Genomic DNA, 22261 nt, shown 5'->3' with positions numbered 1-22261 from the left:
GTTTTGTGTGTTTCTTTAGGCACCAGGAATTAGTGTCTTTTTAGTTCTCTGGGAAAATGATAATCTCCCATTATCTCTCAGATAATTATTTCTACCATTGCCTTTTATCAGCTTCTTCTACAACTCCCTCTAGATAAATGTTGGCCTTTTTTTTTTTTTTTAAACCTCTTATGTCTCTTAACCTTTGTTTGACATTTTTTTAAAACACTTTGTCTTTCATGTTGCATTCTGGATAATGTCTTCATGTTTAATCTTCATTTTATTTGAGGCCAGTACCTAACGTTGTTCTCATTTGTGAATTCCTGTTTCCTTATGTGTTTTCATTTTCCATGTTTTTAAGATTGAGTTTTATTGGGGTGCCTGGGTGGCTCAGTCGGTTAAGCGTCCGACTTGGGCTCAGGTCATGATCTCACAGCTCGTGAGTTCAAGCCCCGTGTCGGGCTCTGTACTGACAGCTCAGAGCCTGGAGCCTGCTTTGGATTCTGTGTCTCCCTCTCTCTCTGCCCCTCCTTGGCTCACACTCTGTCTCTCTCTCAAAAATAAATAAACATTAAAAAAAAAAAAGTTAAAAAAAAAAAGATTGAGTTTTATTGAGTTTATATTTCTTGAAACTTTATGGGAATTCTTTGAGACCTAAGTTAAGGTGGTATACTGGTTGGAGTTTTTCAGTTAAAAACAGGCATTTTTTGCTCTGGAGTCTTTTGGTAGTGGGTGAGGACCATTCTAAATGATTTTTGATAGGACCATTAGGATGTAAGCACATGGTAGTATGAGGAAATCTGGGAAGTTAGCAATAAATGTCAAATAGATCTGTTTAGCAAACTGATGGAACCTAATGTTAGGTAGGAGTTTTACAAGGAGACTGTAAAAGCAAGGCCTAGTATTGGGAAGCAGGTTGGTGTCCCAACATGAATGAAGAACAAAGGATCTGAGGATTCAGCCAGGAGGAAGCAGAAAATTGAGGAAGGCTGTGGAAGGCAGGTTTGAACCCTCGTCCTGGAATTATGAGGATACTGAGTAGGAAACCATATCAGGATCCTGGGTGTAGACCCTTTCATAAAACGGGGATCATAAGGCAGAGGCTTAGCATTTCAGTGTAAAGGAGACTCCTTACTGGAAACTAGGGTGCATGATCATACTGGGTAAACTTGATGCTGAGCTATAACTTTGGTTTTCTTAATATATTACTGAGCTAGAGGTAGATGTGTTCCCAACACTTGGGGACAATGCCAGGTTAGAACACGGAAATTCTCTTGTGGGCCAAAATCAGTTTACTGTAAACATGATGGGTACTCTAAAGACAAATCTCAATAAGGGTGATAAGTACTGGAACACGACCAATTGCCTAGATTTTACTCGTTGTTAATCTAAAGTTTTGTTGTGTTTATTCTTTTTATTTTTCATCTCTCCTCTCCCTTTTTCTTAAATCTTCAGAAACTGTATGAGCTGAATAACCTTCATGCACTTATGGCGGTGGTTTCTGGCTTACAGAGTGCCCCAATCTTCAGGTTGACTAAAACATGGGCGGTAAGTAAACTTCCTAGTTAATGAAAGGGTTGGACTTTTTGGTGGAAGTAAAGATCTATTTACTTCTTTTGTAGTTCTCAGTAAGGTTAATGTTATGATAATAGATTTGGATCTTTAAACTATTTTGTACTGGTTTTTTTTTTTTTTTCTTGAAACCTACATTTTCCTCCGTAAGTGTTTCACTAGACTTGCCAGGTAATTTGGGGGTAAATTATAGCTTGGTTCTTACTTTCTGCCATTTAGGAAATCATTTTTGTAGAATTTGTGTGAGCATCTTTGATAACATAGCATTTCATGTTTACTGATGGGAAAGTGTTTTTTTTTTTTTTTTTTTTTGCACTTAATGTAGTTTTTTTGTATTTAATCTTATAAAGATTAAGCTTTCGGAAAGTTCGAGGAAGATCTAAATGACAACTTTCAGTGAATATTAAATATTAATATTTCCATTTTTTAGTTAAATGGAGCATTACATTACAAACATTAAATTACCATTTTTTAGTTAATAAACTCTTAGATTTTTTCCTGAGGAATAATGAAAAACCTGATACCTAACGTGGAATTATTCAGTATTGGTGCACATTCTGATATATGTTTATTATATTTGATTTTATCACTTTGACAAGGTCAGGGTGTTAATTTTGACTTCTGCAAATTTATGTACCTTAATATTTGAGTGATGTGATACTGGTCTCAAGCTTTCTCAGTATTTTTCATTTAGATGTTATATAAGTAAAATTTTAGATCCAATTAAATCTTTATTACATTTTGTATAAAAGATTATTGTATTCTTTGGGCCCTGTGATAAAGACATGACTAACTTTTAAAACGTTGTTTTTTTTTGTTTTTTTTTTAAAAACAGAGCACAATAGAATATTTGTTATGTAGCATATTAAATATCATGAAAAAAAAATTAAAAAAATGTTTTTTTTTTCTAACTAAAATATAACCATTTTTAATTAGCATAGTATTGCTTTTACTTTCCATAGTATCTGAAGAGACAGATGTTTCTCATGAAAACCAGGGTGCTTTACTGTATTGGAAAGACATTAAAATGGGAGAGTTTATGATCCTGTTTATATTTTATTTGCATTTAGAAACACCTGAGTGAAGGGTTTTCTTACTTTAAAAATTCTTTTTAATAATATGGCCTTATTCTCTCTTCTTAAAATCTGAATTTACTGGGGAATGGAAATGATTATAAATATACAATAATGAATTCCATCTTTGAAGTTTTTGGGGAAAGAATTATACTCTGATTTATATTGTGGTTTATAAATGAGATACATCTCCCTCAAGTTAATTTTTATTTTTCTTTAAGATATTTTTGTCATCTCCCTCATGTATTTACATGGAAAATAATTTTTTTTATTTAGCAATTTTGGTTATTAATCTGAATAAAATCTTTGGTGTTTATATTAAACTTTAAAATAGTCAATAGTGTGCCAGGCACTAATTGCTTGACATAGAGCAGTAAATGATACAGACAGAGTCCCATTTTTATACAGCCAACAGTCTGCTGGGAAGAGATAAACTGTAAATAAATAAATAAATGTTATATCGTAAAGAGTGATGAATGCTCTGAAGAAAAATAAAGCAGATTAAATGGGATAGAGAGAAAGCAGGGAAGTATTTTATATATACAATCGACCCTTGAACAATACAGGGATTAGGGATGCCAGCCCCCCTGCACAGTCAAAAATCCACATACAACTTTTGACACCCCCCCTCCCCCCGGCAGACTTAACTACTAGTAGCTGACTGTTGACTTGACTGACTTAGCAATAACGTGGAGTCAATTAACACATATTTTGTATGTTATACATATCATATACTGTATTCTTACAGTAAAGTAAGATAGAGAAAAGAAAGCGTTATTAAAATCACAAGGAAGAGAATATGCATTTATAGTATTGTACTATAAAAAATTCCCATATAAGTGGACCTGTGCAGTTCAAACCTGTATCATTCAAAAGTTAACTTTGAATGTATATGAATGGTAAGAGAGTCTCTGGTAAAGAGCTGGAGGAATTGAGAGAACCATTTGTGTGGAAATCTGGGAGAAAAGAATTTCAAGCAAAGGTGATAGCCAGTACAAAGGCCCGGTTAATGTTCAAAGAATGGGGTGCTCGGTGTTGACAGAATGGAATAAGGAGTAATTGATGGTAGGAGACTAGTCCAGAGAGGTGTCATCAAGTCAGGTAATGGAGATACTATTTACTGATATTCTGGGGCCACTGTGTTGGCAGTGGGGCAGGGGGGTTCTATTTTACACAAAGACAGTTTGAGTTGGGTGATAAATATCCAGGTGGAACTGTAAGGTCAGAGTTAGGTATATAAGTGTACAGTAGGAGTTGGGGCTAGAGATATATATATTTTTGATCATCAGTATAAAGATAGTATATAAAGCATGAGGTTGGATAAGATCATCTGAGTCAAAAGTATGGATGAAAAGCCCTGGAACCCTCTAAGATTTAGAAATTGGAAAAATGAGGAGGGATCAGCGAGGGAAATATCATGGGAGGAGTTTCCTACAGTCAAGTAATGAAAGTGTTTCAAGAAAGAATAATCACCCCATGTCAAATGCTGCTGATAAGTTGAATTAGGTAAGCACTTTGAGATGGCCATTGTATCTGGCAGTTGGGGAGGATTGGCAATCTAGGCAAGAGTGGTTTCAGTACAGTGGTGGAATGAAAAGAGAGAATGGTGGAGAAAAAATAGGACATCAAATGTAGAGAATGCATTTGAGCAATTTTGCTGTAAATGGCTGGGCTGAGGTACTGCAGAGAAATCTGGCATTATGTTTATATGCTAGTGCAGTGATCTAATAGAATGAGAGAAATGGTAGGAGAGCAAGGAGTTCTGCACCAATACCCTTGATCAGGCAGGAGGGAATTAGATCCAGTACTGTATTGGAGCAGAAAGAGTTTATCCATTTTTTAAAAATATTTTTATAAGTTTATTTATTTTGAGAGAGAGCAGGGGAGAAGGGGCAGAGAGGTGGGGAGAGAGAATCCCATGCAGGCTCTGTGCTCTCAGCACAGAGCCCTATGTGGGGCTCGAACTCACAAATCATGAGATCATGACCTGAGCTGAAGTTCGACACTTAACCAACTGAGCCACCCAGGTGCCCCAACAGTTTATCCATTTTAACAGCAGAAAAGGAAAATGCATTTGGTTACCGATGCAGGTAAGTTGGTAGATTTGGTGGTGAGATCCTATAGAAATTCTTCTGACGATTTATTTAAGACATAAAAAGCAGAGTCCTTAGTTGAGAATGTTGGAGGAGAGGTGTTGGAGGTTTGAAAAAAGAACGAATGAATGAAAGTCATTCAGAAGAGTGTCAGAATGAATTAACTAGGGAAATATAGTAGGTTCGGTATGGTAGGCCTTACGATTGAGACTTTTGATCATGTATTTAAAGTGAAACCAGTCAGCAAAGTCATGCATTCTCCATCCAGGTGCAGGTGCTCAGTATAAACCTGGAGTAGTGATGAGAGTTGTGTTTAACCAGAGTTGGAATTATTTTAGGCTTGTTTGTACCATAGTGAGGTCAAGGATAGCACAGGAGATTAAATGTACAAGTTGTTTCAGTGACAGGTGAGGAATTTAACCCAAGTAAAAGAGATAAGGAAAAGTGAAAAAGTAGTATTGGTAACTGGATTGGAAGTTCTGGTGCAGGCAGTACTTATTGGATTCAGGATGATCAAGGGAATAGAGGCTGAGAGTAGTAGAAGTTAAGATTGTTGGGTGTAGGAGAAGTCAAGGAACTGAGAAACCAGGGTATTGAGAGTCTCCTTTATGTGAAGATTGCAGTCACCAAGATATGAAAGTAATGTTGGTTTGCGGACTTTTTTTCTCCAGCTACTAACATCTTTAAGGTATAATGGGGAAAATGACTAGCAGCTCTATTAATGACAGTAACATAAGCGTTACAATCTAAGTGCTCTCTTGGTCACTATAGTAGCCGCTAGCCACATGTGGGTATTAAATTTGAATCATTAAAACTGGGGCACCTGGGTGGCTCAGTCCGTTAAGCATCTGACTCTTTGTTTCTGCTCAGTTCATGATCTCACAGTTTCTGGGTTTGAGCCCCACGTGGGGCTCTGTGCTGACAGCGCAGAGCCTGCTTGGGATTCTCTCTCTCCCTCTCTCTCTGCCCCTTCCCCACTCGCTTCTCTCTGTCTCTCTCTCAAAAATAAATAAATAAAACTTTAAAAAACTAAAAAGAAAAACTAAATTTTAGTTCCTTGTGGCACCTGGGTGGCTCAGTCAGTTAAGCATCCAACTCTTGATCTGCGCTGACAGCACAAAGCCTGCTTGGGATTCTCTGTCTCCCTCTCTGTCACTGCCCTTTCCCCACTCGTGCTCTGTTTCCCTCTCTCTCAAAATAAATAAACACTAAAAAATAAAATAAAATTTAGTTCCTCATTCACACTAGCCAGTAGTCCCTTGTGGCTAGTGACCATTGTGTTGGGCAGCACAGACACAGATCATTTTCATCACACAAAATTCAGACAGCACTGATCTAGTGCTTGAACCTAGTAGAAGCTGGAGGATGTTAGGAAGGAAAAAGTTCTGAAGACCAAGGAGCCAGGATTGCACCCAACTTGAATCCAGGCTCATGTTACAAGAAAAGCAAGAGAATGCTTAAAGGAAAGTTTAAGGATGGGGCTTTTGCAGAGGATGAACCGTGAGACCCAGAAAGTACAGTTGGAGGGGACTAGGAGGGGTAGAGTATTGGGCCAAGTTAGAAGATAATAAAGATTGCATGTGTTTCATGCTAGTTTGGGCTAATGATTTTTAATAACAAATAAGGAATTGAGAGTATTTGGGGGGTTTTGTTTATTTTTGTTTGTTTGTTTTTTGTTTTTTAATTTTTTTTCATGTTTATTCATTTTTGAGAGAGAGAGTGTGAGCAGGGGAGGGGCAGAGAGAGAGGGAACAGAGGATCTGAAGCAGGCTCTGCGCTGACAGCAGCAAGCCCGATGTAGGGATCTAACTCACAAACTATGAGATCATGACCTGAGCCAAAGTCGGACGTTCAACCAACTGAGCCACCAGGTGCCCCTTTTTGTTTTTTTTTTAAACTGATAAAAGGAATGTCTCCCCAGACTTATAGTAACCTAAATGGAGAGAATATTAGGAACATTTTCTATAACATCAAGGAAAAGGATGCCCATTTTTATTGTTTTTATTCAACATTGACATCTTAGCCAACACAATTAGAAAAAAATGATTAAAAATAGTAGGGTTTATCTTCAAAAAATTAAGCAGAATTACTGTTTGATCCAGCAAGTTCCACTTCTGGGTATATATCCAAAAGCACTGAAAGCAGAGACTCAGGCATTTTTATACCAGTGTTCATAGCAGCGTGATTCACAATAGCCAAAAGGTGTAAACAGTCCATACATCCATCACCAGATGAATGGATATACAAAATGTATAGACATACAATGGAGTATTATTTAGCATTAAAAAGGAATTAAATTCTGACACATTACACCATGGATGAATCTTGAAGACATTATACTAAGTGAAATAAGCCAGACAAAAAGACAAATACTATATGATTCTAAGGTACCAAGAGAAGTCAGATTCATAGAGACAGAAACTAGAAGATGGTTGCCAGGGGCCAAAGGAGGGAGGAATGGGAAGTGGGAGTTAGTGTTTAATGTATGTGGAGTTTCAGTTTGGAAAGATGGAAAGAGTTCTGGCCATGCACGATTGGTGGTGATGGTTGGTTGGTAATGTGAATGTACTTAATGCCACTAAAGTGTACTCATGAAAATGGTTAAAATGGTGAATGTTATGTGTATTCTGTCTACCACAATTTTAAGATACAGGGCTTATTAAGGTGACTGAATATACAAACAATATATAAAATTAGTTGTATTCTAAACAATTTGGAAATGTCACTTAAAAGGACACCACTGTTTACAAATCAAAGAAATACAGTAGCAAACAATAAATAGAATAATATATGAAAGACATGTGCAGAAAACTATAAAACTTTATAGGGATTCATTGAAAAAGAACTAGGTTAGATGGAACAGTATCTGATAGTCATGTGATAGGAAAGCTTAAAGATGGCGGTTTTTCCCAAATGCACATAGAGATTAGATGCAACTTGAATCAGTCCCAAACTGGGAGTCTGGATAAGATTGCTTATAAAATAATATGGAAACATAAAAGGTCAGTATAGCCAAGTTATTTCTGAAGAAGAAAATGGGGTTGGAGGCTTGGACATTTGCCCTAACAGATACCGAGATGGATTATATTATTTAGGTAATGTGCAATTAGTGCAGATGTAGACATATCGACCAGTGGAACAGAATAAAGAACCCCCAAAAAGATCATTGCTTTTATAGAACTCTGATATATGACAGTGGTGGCATTGTAAATCAATGAAGAAAAGAGGGGCTGTTCTTAACTGGAGCTGGGAAATTAGTTACCAGTTTGGGGAAAAAATGAAATTAGGCCTCAAAAGTCACTGTCAGATGAATTAAAGAGTTATATGCAAAATGAAAAACGTTGAAGCTTTTAGAAGAGGAAAAATTGCTTAATATCTCTCTGGCTTAGCATGAATAGATTCCAACTTGGAATCTGTAAGTATATTTTAGATAAGATACAAAAACCTCAAGCAGAGAAAGAAAAGATGAAAAAATTTTGGTACGTTAAAGTAAGAATTTCTGTTCACTAAAAGATATTTAAAAATTTGTTAAGTTTATTTATTTATTTTGAGAGAGAAAGAGCATGAGTCGAGAGGAGAGAGAAAATTCCTGACACAGGCTCTGCGTGCTGTTAGCGCAAAGCCTGATGTGGGACTCGAACTCATGAACTGTAAGATCTTGTCCTGGGCCGAAATCAAGAGTCTGACGCTTAGCTGACTGAACCACAAGTGCCCCAAAAGATATTTCAAAGAAAATTGAAAAGAATGTGTAGCAGTTGCAACTGGTCAAGAATTTATATCCAGAGTATATAAAGAATTCTTACAAAGCAAAAGGAAAAAGTAAGAAAAATGGAAAAGTATGCATTATGATGGTACTTCATAGAAGAAGACATATGCATAGAAACAGTGAAAATGAACTACAGCCACACGCAACATTATGGATGAAATTTCATCCTCAGAACATTGATTGGATAAAGCCAAAGATTAAAAACAGTATGCTATTCTTTAGTCAAAAATCAAATAAAATTTCAGTCAAAATTTTTAAAAAAATCAAATAAAAGAGAATGATAAACACAAAATTTAGGATAGTGATTATTGGTTATTTAAAGATAGTCAAAGGAGGGGCGCCTGAGTGGCTCAGTCGGTTGAGCATCTGACTTAGGCTCAGGTCATGCATGATCTCACAGGCTCATGAGTTCTAGCCCCGCGTCCGGCTCTGTGCTGACAGCTCAGCACCTGGAGTCTGCTTCAGATTCTGTGTCTCCCCCTCTCTCTACCTCTCCCCTGCTCGTGTTCTCTCTCTCTCTCTGTCTCAAAATAAATAAACATTAAATTAAAAAAAATAAATAAAGATAGTCAAAGGAATTGGATATGGAAGAAGCACATAGGTAGATGTGTATTGTTAGTATATGGTTTGTAAGTATGAAGATGAATACATGTGCATTCACTTAAAAATTTAAGAAAAAAATCGATTTAACAAGAAAGTAACATCAGGGACTAATGATAATTTGAGTGTCATGAACAAAAGATTATAATTAATCTGCATTTAAGGTTCAAAACAAATAACTTATTTATGCAAATGAAAGCATTTGTACAGATTATATGGAGATACAAATCAAGGTGATGAGGGGTGATCTGGGAATTTTACTTTTCTTATGGTGACTGAGATGTACAAGGGTTGATTCAAATTTTCCCAAAGTCCATTGTTATGGTAACATTGTTATGGTATAGAGATTTGGCCAGGAACATTGGGAGTTCCCACCTTCCGGCACCAGTGAAAGTGTGAAGAGCTTTGCCCCGGTGGCCTCTTAACCAGAGAAAGAATATGGTGCTAAAACATGAAGAGTTGGAACCTTGTGAAGTACTTTGTTTTCCCCCTTTTTTGGAGGAGTATAGTGAAGTGACATTGTAGGGATATTAGGACTAAACATCAGAAAAAAGATTTGAAAAGGAGAAAAAGAAAATCAGGACTTGTTAGTTATAGCTTTGGCACGTGGGCTTTGGATAAGTTTCTGAGCTATCCCTAGGAAATAACCTATTTTAACATCTAATTAATTCTTTTTTCCATATTCTTCTTCTAAATAGTCTTTTGGAAACAAGTCTCTACTATCCCACCCCAGATTGAATCCTTTTAATCTGGTTGTTGATTATTTTGAAAATTCCAAAAAATTGTTCTTATACATATTAAACCATGTAGTTCTTTACCACAGGTTTGTGTTTCAGAGGTGGCAAAATCAGTGATGTTCCGAGTACATAATTTGTTTCTCCTGAAATTCTACTGAAGTTTTTGAATGATTGATTTAAGAAAAAAAAGAACAGGCTTATTCTTATCCCTGCCATGTCATATCACTGTATTTTCCATATCTACACATTTAAGTGGGAGAGAAAGGGATGGTTGGACTTACAGTTAGAAGCAGAGATTTGCACCTACTCTTGAAAATGCTGATCAAGATTGTTAAAGCTGGGCCAAGGAAAATTATATAATCGCTGTTTTAGACTGTGGAATATCTATCTAAAATATTAAAGCAAAGGACTCCTTAAAACTTTCGTTTTAAAGAAGGAGGGATACTAGTCACACATTTTTCTGATGGAGATTATCTGAAGATAATCTGCATCTTAGAGCCCATGAAAAAATAAATTCCAACAGGAATCCCAATCGTAGCACTTGTAGTATTATGTATAAAGAGTGGTGGATTTGGTGTCAGAATACTCTTCACCTCCAGAACCAGACTGAGACACTGCAAGACAGGGACCTGTGCCTTTGTGGGTGGATGACTGTGAGAATATTAGTATGTGCTTCTTGCTAACCCTGTAATCTCCTTTGAATCTCTGTCTCCTCATCTCTCTATTAATCTTCAGACTTCTCTGTTCACCTCATAGAGTTAGATGAGAATTTTTCAAGTGGAATGTGTTTTGCGTGCTAAAAAATAACACTAATGTTTTATGACATAAAGTGAAATTTTATTATATCATAATGAAATAGTAACTTCATATGTTTAAAGAAAACAAGACTTTTTTCCAGAGTCTTTGAAATACTTAAAAACATATTTTTGGGGGTGCCTGGCTGGCTCAGTCAGTTAAGCATCCAACTCTTGATTTCAGCTCAGGTCATGATCTTACAGTTCGTGAGTTCAAGCCCTCATCGGGCTCTGCACTGAGTGTGGAACCTGCTTGGGATTCTTTCTCTTCTCCCACATGCTGTCTCTCTAAAAAATAAATAAACTTTTAAAAACTCCATATTTTCTGAAGTTTTTAATTAATATTTTTAAAATACCCTTTTTATTCAAGTATAATGAACATACAGTGTTATATTAATTTCATATGTACAGTATAATGATTCAACAATTCTATATATATATCTCAGTGCTCATCAAGATACGTGTTCTCTTAATTCCCTTTATTTCACCCATCCCCCCACCCACTTCCCCTATAGCAACCACCAATTTGTTCTCTGTATCTAAGAGTCTGGTTTTGTTTTGGGGTTTTTTGTTTGTTTGTTTTTGTTTGTTTTCTTTGTTCGTTAGTTTAGTTTCTGAAATTCCACATATGAGTGAAATCACATGATACTTGTCTTTTTCTTATTTGACTTATATCACTTACTCTCTAGCTGGGTCCTTCCATGTTACTGCAGATGGCAAGATCTTTTTTTTATGGTTGAGTAATACTCCATTGTGTGTGTGTGTGTGTGTGTGTGTGTGTGTGTGTGTGTACACACTGCATCTTCTTTATCCATTCATCTATTGATGAACACTTCGGTTGCTTCCATACTCAGCTATTGTAAATAAGGCTGCAGTAAACATAGGAGTACATAAATCTTTTCAAATTAGTTTTTTCATTTTTATTGGTTAAATACCAAGTAGTGGAATTTCCAAATCATATGGTAATTCAATTTTTAATTTTTTTAGAAACTCCATACTGTTTTCCAGAGTGACAGCATTAATTTGCATTCCAACCAACAGTGCACAAGGGTTCCTTTTTGTCCACATCCTTGCCAACACAATATATCATTTTTCATAGAACTAGAACAAATAATCCTAAAATTTGTGTGGAATGATAAAAGACCTCAAATAGCCAAAGCAGTCTTGAAACAGAAGAACAAAGCTTGAGGTTTTACAGTCTCAGATTTCAAGGTATACAACAAAGCTGTAACAATCAAAACAGTATGGTACTGGCACAAAAATACACACATAGATCAGTGGAACAGAATAGAGTCAATTAACAAACCTATGCTTATATGGTCAGTTAATCTATGACAGAGGAGACAAGAATGTACAATGGAAAAAAGACAGTCTCTTCAGCAAGTGGTGTTGGGAAAGCTGGGCAGCTACATGCAAAAGAATGAAATTGGGCCACTTCCTTATCCCATACACAAAAATAAACTCAAAATGGATTAAATGTGAGGCCTGAAACATAAAATTCCTGGAAGAAAACATAGGCATTACTTTCTTTGAGATCAACCGTAGTAACATTTTTCTAGATAGGTCTCCTCTGGCAATGGAAACAAAAGCAAAATTAAACCTTTTCAGACTACACCAAAATAAAAGATTACTGTATAGTGAAAGTAGCCATCAACAAAATAAAGAGGCAGCCAACTGAATGGGAGAATACATTTGCAAGTGATAAGTCTGATAAGGAGTTAATATCCAAAATATATAAAGAACTTATACAACTCAATACCCCAAAAAATCCAGTTAATGGCACAGGACCTAAATAGACCTTTTCCCAAAGAAGACCTGCAGTTGGCCACCAGGCACATGAAAAGATGTTCAAGATCACTAATCATCAGGGAAATGTAAATGAAAACCATAATGAGATACCACTTTATACCTGTCAGGATGGCTAAAATCAAGAACACAAGAAATTGCAAGAGTTAATATTATTTTGGGTGATTGACCTTGCTTTTATTCCCTTTGATTGTCCCAGTTTTTTTCAAAGGCACTCACTACAAATCACCTCAACCCTCTTAAAAACAGTTTCAGTTGAGTGTTCACCTCTGTGTGATACAGCACTGATCAAAGCGATCAAAGAAAAAATGTCTTGTTAAAAATCCAAAAATGTGAATCACAGTTTTATGGTTATCGTTAGGACTAGCCATGGTTAGATTTATAAAAAAAATTGTTACTTAAACCACAAAATTGAGTAATCTCTTTAAGGATATTACATTTTATAAATAATGGATTTGCGTTTATTTTAATAAACATGTCTGACTTTGTTTTATTTATATACTGCCAAAATATAATTGAAAAATGTATAACATTGAAATTAAAACTTAAATTTATAGTAAATACAGCTTCATGTCTTTGCTAAAATAAAATGGGATTTGGAAATAACTTAGACTCTTCTGTTTGCTTTTTTAGTTACTAAGTCGAAAAGACAAAACTACCTTTGAAAAATTAGAATATGTAATGAGTAAAGAAGATAATTACAAAAGACTAAGAGACTATATAAGTAGCTTAAAGATGACGCCTTGCATTCCCTATTTAGGTGAGTAGTGTCATTATGTGTTCATTATGTCTAGTTCTGTCTTAATCAGTAGTTTATATAAAATTCTAGATATTTTAAAAGTATGTGTATCCTTTTAGGAAATTACTGCAAGATTGTTAAGTTAAAAAAGTTGACTAAAGAAATATGTTACCTTATTACCTGGAATGGATTTTCATATTAAATTAGACTTTGGCCCTTAAGGTTTTTCGTAGACTCTCGTTTTTCTCTTAAAGATGAACCATTGGTAAAATAATACATTTTAGCTCTTTTGGTAATGATTTTAAAGAATGAAACAGTAGTTTGCAATGAAGTTTAATGCTGTGAAAACATGTAACATTAACTAAAGAAATTGATCAAAAGATTTATTGAATTTATTTTCAATATCATGAGTTCCTGTTATTTTGTATAGTTGGCAGATATTTTAGGGCGAATTATGAAAAGTAGTCTAAATGTTGGTGGTGTTGTTTTCTTGGATGGAATGAGTTGTTCAGTAGTGCAAATTTAGCTAAGTGCTGAGACAACCAAATGTGTATTTTAGATATCATTTGACTAAGAATTTGTCTCTTTACTATGTATTTTACAGTGTTTATAAATTCCAAGAACTATTTAATAATATTATAAGATTATTTTCAACAAAAAAGGAACAATGCTTTGTTAGGTGTTTGAATGAAAGGAAGTCTCAAACTGTCCCATTTTAAAATGTAAATTTAAATATAGAAAATATAGAGTATTTTGTTTCTTTCTGAATATCCCTTTTTTCATCTCTATCTCCACTATCTTCATGTAATTACTCATACTGGATTTCACCGTAACTATTTTTGAAAGTAATTGGAAAAAACCTGTTATTTCTTCAACTATCTTAGTGTCCTCTTTGAAGTCTTTATAGTACCAATGACTAGAAGACAAGGTAGGGACATAGGCAATTGATAACTTTCTCATTCAGTTGAAATAGAGCATCTGCCTTAGTTTGTAAGAGAAGACTGAACTCATTATTAGGACCTTGTAGGACATCCTAGGATTCCAGTGGGAATAGGGAATGTTGCACATACTGTGTTGAAGGCAGAATACCCCCAAGCAGAGCATGGATAAGGGCCACTACATTCCAGAATATTGTGTCCTGTTTCTTTGATCAACAGTACAGGACCGTAGTACACATGACTCCATCAGAGAGGCTCAAGCTGGATATTTGGAGAGACTTTCTGCATATGCTCCACTTTTCACCATGGCCTTGGCTGTGCCCATTCTTGAAAATGTCATTGGGAGTGAAGAGGAATAGAGGATTTTTTTTAAATCACCAATATCTTCATACTTTCTAAGAACATAAACTTTTTACAGCTTAAAGAACATTAGACTGATAATCAGCAACCCTCATTTCCAAAATGGCTCTTCCCTACTAACTTTTGAAGTCATTGAATTGTCGTCTTTGAGCCTTGTTCTCTCTACCTAGAAGTAGCACACCTAGGACCAAAATCATGTTCTTCTTTCAGCTGGATGGGACCATTGTAATTTTTTCTAATTCACTTATTTTATAGTTAAGAAAATTAAGGTCCAGAAAGGTGGAAGGCCTGACTTATAGTCTGAAGATCTAGTTACTGACAGATTTACATTCCAAAGTCTTGATCTGGTATCTTTCCAATTGTACCTGTTCAATTCTCATTCCAAAATTTACTGATTCTATGTTTATGGCTGTTTCCCATTGAAATGTTTTTCTCAAATTCCACTATTTGTATCTTTTAGAAAAGGAAATTAAGGGGCGCCTGAGTGGCTCAGTCGGTTAAGCATCCGACTTAATTTCTGCTCAGGTCATGATTGTGTGGTTCGTGAGTTTGAGCCCCACATCGAGCTGTGCACTGACAGTGCAGAGCCTGCTTGGGATTCTCTCTTTCTCCCTCTCTCTGCCCCTCCCTTGCTCTCACTCTCTCTCTCTCAAAATAAATAAACTTAAAAAAAGGAAATTAGGATTCTTTTCTGTCGAAAATGAGAAAATGAATATAAATCTTTGTGCCATGATGTCTAGATTAGGAGTCTGCTTTACATTTTTCCACAGTGGAGACTTTGGTACAGGATTTGAAGTTGTAATGCATGTGCATCCATTTTTGCCCTGTCATGCACATAGAAGGGGAGCAAACCAGCAGCATAGTTGGAGTTGAGTGGAATCTGGAAAAGTTGACTATTAGAAAGCATACCTATTTCTTCCCAGCCTTGGTACCTGAAACAAACACAGTGGTTATTCCTATTGGTTAAAGCAAATGAGACAAATATTGAGATGCAGAAGTTGATGTAGAGAAAATTTCAGAACCATTATCTTTTCTGTGCCTTCAATTTGGTCTCCAATGATTGACTCCTCCTTTTTTCAGTTCCCTTTCATTTTACATGTTCTCATGACCCAGACTCTTCTTTTTCACTATTACTATGTAATTTTCCTTCACTGTACCGAAGCTAATTAAAAAGTACTCTATTTCTTTCTATTTTTCTTGCTGTTTTCTTTTGCTCAGCATGCTGTTATCTCCCTCTTCACTCATAGAAATGTTCCCTATAAGGCCACCATGATTTCCTAGTTGGAGTGTTTGATAGGTGTTTCTCAAGCCTCATCTTAATTTTGTGAGGTTGATAGTAGTTATTTCTGCTTTTTGAAATTCTTCAGTGGTAGTGCCAGTCTCTTGGTTTATGTTGTATGTTTCTGGCATTTGTTTTATTGATTCCTGTTTCTCTGCCTTTTTATTACATCTGTTCTTCTAAAAGTCTCAGTCCACTGCTTTTACTTAGTCTGTACTCTCTGGAGTGGTCAGTCAGATTTTTCTATAGTTCTCCTGAAAGCTCCCAAATCTAGCCCAGCAACTCCAGTACATCCAGCTGTCTAGTAATTTTCAGTGCCTGGTAACATTTTGGATACTCAGAAACTGATTGAATAAGATATCTATCTGTAGGGAACTCTGATTCAACATGTTTAGAAGTAACTTCATCATCCTTCTTCCTTCAGACCTGTCTTACCTCCTTATATGTTGGTAGTCTCCATGTAATAGTTCATCCCTACGCTAGTTTGGGAAGAAGCACCTGAGATTCTGAGATAATTATGGAACATTTGGCACAAACATTTGGCAGACTGGAGAAAGGAAAAGTTAATGTTTGTCAGATAAGTTATTATGACTCAATTTAGTTTGTTTCCATCTTAAAAATAATCCTTTTAATGCAGTGACAGTTTTGTTTTGTTGTATAGCAAATCTTGAGGTTAAATGTATTTCATCTATCAAAACATACATGCTTTTTCTAAGAAAATGTGAAGCATCGTCAATTTATACAACTGTGTGACTACTTGATTTATTTTACATCTTAGCTGGTTTGTTGTTTCATTCCTGATCTTTAATACTGAAGTATTAAAGAACCAAGACCAACAACAGTTTATATCCTGTTAATGTTTACTTTGTCATATTTTCTTCTAATTTAAAATTAATGAAGACTGTGTTTTTTATTTAAGTTGTCTTGGTTTCAGAAGCCTTTCCCACTCTTAGGAGACGAGGTCTAGTGCAGTTGTCACAAACGTCAGTATTTACAAGATGCTATTGAATAGGACAGAACTTGCCCTAGAGGGGCGCCTGGGTGACTCAGTTGGTTAAGCATCAGCTTCAGCTCAGGTCATGATCTCACAGGCTGTGGGTCTGAGCCCTATGTCGGGCTCTGTGCTGACAGCTCAGACTGGAGCCTGCTTCAGATTCTGTGTCTCCCTCTCTCTCTGCTCCTCTCCTGCTTGCGCACGCTCTCTCTCTCTCTGTCTCTCTCTTTCTCTCAACACTAAAAAAAATTACAAAAAATTTTTTAATAAAATAAAAAAAAAAGAACTTGCCCTAGAAATGTTGGAAAGATGCTACTCAGTATGCATATTGGTAGCTTCTATTTAACTGTCCCTTTTCAGTATGCAGAATTTGCATAATGCTGCCCTTTATCCCTTATGTTGCAAACGTTTTTATGGAAAGAGTATCAACCAAAAGAATCTATACGGCATAGAGAAAAGGGGAAGGCAAATCATCTGTTTTTTTCTTTTCTTTTTTTTTTCTTTTCTTCTCTCTCTCTTTCTATGTTTATTTATTTTGAGAGAGAAGAAGGAGAAGGAGGAAGGGGCAGAGAAGAGTAGAGGGAGAAAATCCCAAGTTGGTGCCACTCTGTCAATGCAGCCTGATGTGAGATTCAATCTCCCAAACCTTGAGATCATGACCTGTGCTGAAATCAAGAGTCAGACATTTACCTGACTGAGCCACCCAGGAGCCCCCAAATCACTTTTCTTAACACAAGATAGAATCCAAACTTCAGTGCTTTTGCCTCTAAGAATTATGACCAAAATCAACCATTCTTAGAAAAGCTTAAAAAAGGAGGTGGCGGTTTATATGCTGATAAAACTCTTACTTTGATACTGCCAAATTTATCTACAATATGGATTAAATTATAAGAAGTAGAAAATGTTTTCTTGGCTTTCAACTCATCATCCCTTGCAAAATTGTCTCTTCTGTTGGTTTGCATTCAAGGTAAAAATTAGTCAGCCTGGACAATATAGTGAAAAATTCTTAGAATAAGGATACAGTATTTCTGGAGAGGAATAGTTTGGCAAATCTCAAGGAAAAAATGGTTTTATATGAGAATTATTGCTTTAAATCTGAAAATTATTAACAGCTCTCATTTGTTCTTGTCACTGGAGAAAAATCTTAAGGGGCTTATTGAAGAATTTGGCGTGGGAAGTTTTGCTTTGCTGAAGAGAGAAAAATAGGACATTGTGCTAAAATAATTGCGCTGGATGAAACATAAATATTATTTCATGTGCATATCCTAGCCTCATTTCTACTTTATTCGTGTATTTTGGGGTAAAGCAGTAGCTTAACAAGCTTAGGATGCTTTCTGGAAAAACATAATAAAAAATAAATAGTTGTCGTTCTTTTTATTGCTTTTGATCAAGTAGAAGCAAAGAAGTTTCTGTAAAATCTCCTGCCATTCTGTAGCACACAAGTACATTGTTTTGATGTGTCTAGGTGTGATTCCTCTCACTCTTGTAGAGAACCCCCCCCCACACACACACACACAAATTCACAAATTTTTGATTTGTTAGATTTTCATAATAGTCCTTTTTTTTTTTTAAGAAAAGAAAAGCTGTCCTTAAAACTTTCTGTAATATAGCATCCCCTCCATCTTCAATTCTGAAAAGCACCGTTTTGTTTTTATAATGTTTTAATTCATCTTTCCCTCAGCAGAATGTAAGCTCTAATCTCTTGGTTCAAAACTTTATCCTTAGCATCTAGAACAAAAGTAGGTACTTACTATTTGTTGGTTGAATTAATTAAATGATTGCTTTCTGGCTCTTCTTATTGTTCCAGTAACTTTGTTTTAAATACAATAGATTTCTTTGTGAGGCAGTTTTACAATCAGTCAACTTCCCACCTACCCCAGTTTTCCTTTGGTGCTTCAGCTGGCCAGCCAGTATTTGCACAGCAGGCCACAAAATGGACTTTGTCCCTGCCCTTACGGAACTTAACATCTCTTCAATACCTAGGCTCAGATCCAACATTACCTTGTCAGTAATCTCTTCTCTCTCCTGTGTCGTGGAAGAAGTACATTTATTTCTTTGCCAGCCTTCGTCAGTGGTGCCCTCATCACACTTGATGAAATGTTTAAAGCATGCCTAAACTTACAGTGGTCTCCAGATTTTATCTGATCCTCTGTTTTACAATAATTGTTAACTTATCTTGATCTTTTAATAGGATGCAGTTCTTTATTTTACTTTAGTTTTAGAAACTTCTGCTAACCTGTATATAAATGTTTTCGAAGATATTAGGTGTTCATTCACATTTTTATTCAGATAACTTTGACAAAATCCAAAGCTGTATGTAGCTGTATGGAAATTAAAGGGATTTCCCCCTTCCCCTTTTCTAGAGTATAAAAGACTCTGACACTGGTCTCAAAAATGTCTAATGGTCAGGGTACCCGGGTGGCTCAGTTGGTTAAGCATCCTACTTTGGTTCAGGTCGTGATCTCATGGCTCGTGAGTTCGAGCCCCGCGTTGGGCTCTGTGCTGACAGCTCAGAGCCTGGAGCCTGCTTTGGATTCTGTGTCTCCCTCTCTCTCTCTGCCCCTCCCCGGCTCATGCTCTGTCTCTCTCTCCTTCAAAAATAAATAAACATTTTTTTAAAATGTCTAATGGTCAAAAAATGTCATTGGCTTTTGATATTTTAAGACTTTTATCCCCTTTCCTTTCTTTGGTTTGATTTGTAGATAATATACACCATGGAGTACTTTACCTTATTCTTCTCACTAGATTATATATTATATTCTAAAACAGCAATAAAGCATGTTTGGTCATTTTTGTTTGAATCCCAGGAATGAGCTCTGACCAAATGGCAGCCAGCCCTGGCTTTCTCTTTAGCCAAAATTACATCTGCATTTTCCATTACCTCACTTATATTCTTTTTTGCTCTCTTTCTTTTTTTATATATTTAAAATTCCTCTAACATTCTTTCATGGTATATTTTCTGAAGTTTACTTTAGATCACTTGAGGACTTGTGATATAAAAAGGCTGGGGATAGGGTTGCATTGATTTCTTTCCCCTGTTCGTAGTCTTTCTTTAAGAGCTTCTATCTTGAAAATAAATAATGTATAGCAGTTTACAGATCTGCGTTTTAATCATAAACAGAATCAGATCCCCCACCCCCACCCCCAGTTCCAGCAGCTTTGCTGGTGGCATTTCTGGTTGCTGATGTTTCCATAATTGCAGTAAAAAAAAAAAAAAAAAAAATTGCAATTTTTTGAGCAAACCTTAACAGAAAAATAATAAAAATCTTAATAACTAACATTTATTCAGCACTTAATCCTGTATGCCTGACACTGTGTATTTTACATAAATTGTCTAATTCTTAACAGTTTTATAAGGTAAATGATATTATATTCACATTTTACCAGTGAAGAAACTGAGACAAAGAAGGTTAAATGGACTTACATAAAGATACATATTATGGGCACCTGGGTGGCTCAGTCTTGATTTTGGCTCAGGTCTCACAGTTCCTAGGATCAAGCCCTGCATCAGCTCCATGTTTAATGTAGAGCCTGCTTCGGATTCCTCCTCTCTCTCTCTCTCTCTCTCTCTCTCTCTCTCTCTCTTTCTCTCCCCCTGTCTCCCCCTCCCCTCCCCTTCTCCCCCCTCCCCCTTTTTCCCAACTCGAGCTCTCTTGCTTTCAAAAATAAATAAATAAATAAATAAATAAATAAATAAATAAATAAATACTTTTTAAAAAGATAAGCATTATATTTCATTTACAGTTCAAAGAAATAAAGCATTAGGGAATAATATTAATATTTTGGGAATCTGTATTGGAATTAAAATTTTGAGTTCATTTGTCAGTCTTTCCTATAATTATCTGTAGACTTACAATTCAGTAACTATTAACCCCACTGATAAAATTGAAAACTGAGCTTATTTTTGTTTATTTTTATTTATTTTTTTAGTGTTTGTTTATTTTGAAAGAGAGAGAGTGCACAAGCAGGAGAGGGGCAGAGAGAGAGGGAGAGAGAGAATCCCAAGCATGCCCCACAATGTCAGCACAGAGCCCAATGTAGGGCTCAAACTCATAAACTGTGAGATCATGACCTGAGCTAAAATCAAGAGTTGGATGCTTAACCTGCTGAGCTGCCCAGGTGCCCAGAAAACTGAGCTTATTTTTAGATGGCTTTTGGGAGAAGTAGGAGAGGAGGGGGGCTTGGCATTGTGAGTGGAAGCATTCTTTTCTTACTTGGTTGTCTTTTTATAGACACTAAAATAAAAGACTAAAAATCTGTGAGGGTATAATCTTTAACTTACTATTAAGTATATAAAAACTGTATCTTACTAGTATAGGTTTATAAGTAATTGTAAACATCTTCATAATTGCAGAAGTGTTTACAGACTTAATATATTATTACTCGTAGGAGTCCTAAGAAATATAACACTAGAAGAATTCGCACTCTCATATCATGACTTACAGAGTCAAGGGAGCACTGGACTAAAAATTTGGTCGTTCTGCTCTACCAAGCTTGGAGCCTGGGGATAGGTTTGTTTGTAGATACCTACTGAATTTCAAGGCAATGTCTAATATTGGCATTATTCAAAATCTCAAGTTTTAAAAGTCTACCTCAGAGATGCCAAGTTTCCTAGACATTGATGGCATCTCCCATTGAGTACAGAATGGAGTCTAAATCATTCTTAGGATAAGCTTCATTTCATTTATTAAAAATGACTGAATCCTTCTGTAAAGCATCTCCAAAGTTAGAGTTCAGTCTTATTGAAGGTCGGGCAACCATGTCTTTATTCCTAAGTGACCTGCTAAGTAGCTAGCCATTGGACCACACAAGTGACCTATCTAATCTCTCAGAAGATCCTCACTTGGCTTAAATTCTTACTATGACTGTCTTCACCTTAGTTTTTCTTTATCTTTTCTTGTGATCCCAGCTCTTAACTATCTGCCATAATAGTTTGTCATAGCTCTGTTAAGTTAGCAAATGAAGAGCTGGCTACTGTTCATATCCTCATTTTATAGATAAGAAAACGGAATATAAAAACTGCTCAAGGTAACACAGCTAGTAAATTGGTAGAGTTGGGCCTCAGATCCAAGTAGTACTGACTTTAGTACCTATACTTAGCCATTATATAATTCTGCTTCTTATTCCCTGCTCTACAGGAGCTCCAGAACAGAGCTATCTCGTGTCTATAAAGGAGAGCAGAATGGGCCCAGTGGCCAAGGTGTTTTAGCATTGAGCCCATTTTTCTTGTTTGTATGTGGACTTTTCACATCATTCTAGTTTTAATAAAACAATATTCTCCTGTGAAAGTTCTTTAAGACTTGTCTTTGATAGGGTTTTGGATGTTTACATGAAATGCTATATAAATGGAATGCCCTTGTACAATTTTATCCAATTAAGATTTGATAGAACAACTAGATTATCCAGAAATCTTACAGCAGATTTTTTTTTATTATTCTGGGGGTGGTAGGAGGGACTTCAAACCCATTTTAAGATAACCATAGGTAAAACAAAGAAAAGCACTACTTTAATATTTTGATGTTCTCTTGAAG

At 35.9% G+C, this 22261-nt stretch overlaps 1 protein-coding gene across 11 annotated transcripts in view; it reads left to right on the top strand.

The window, feature by feature from the left end:
* Window positions 1–22261, top strand: part of RALGPS2 (Ral GEF with PH domain and SH3 binding motif 2) — a 197033-nt gene that overhangs the window by 75237 nt on the left and 99535 nt on the right. For all 11 annotated transcript variants that reach the window (XM_053909228.1, XM_053909227.1, XM_019426220.2 and 8 more), the window contains 2 exons: window positions 1435–1527; window positions 13054–13180. In XM_053909228.1, the coding sequence (XP_053765203.1) occupies window positions 1435–1527; window positions 13054–13180 (220 nt within the window). The remainder of the gene's footprint in view (window positions 1–1434; window positions 1528–13053; window positions 13181–22261) is intronic.

This window comes from Panthera pardus, unplaced genomic scaffold, assembly GCF_024362965.1.
Source record: "Panthera pardus isolate Hobbes unplaced genomic scaffold, ASM2436296v1 HiC_scaffold_21, whole genome shotgun sequence".
NCBI classification, from domain to species: Eukaryota; Metazoa; Chordata; class Mammalia; order Carnivora; family Felidae; genus Panthera; species Panthera pardus.
Note: the sequence above shows the minus strand (reverse complement) of the source record. Positions and strands in the feature narration are given on the sequence as shown.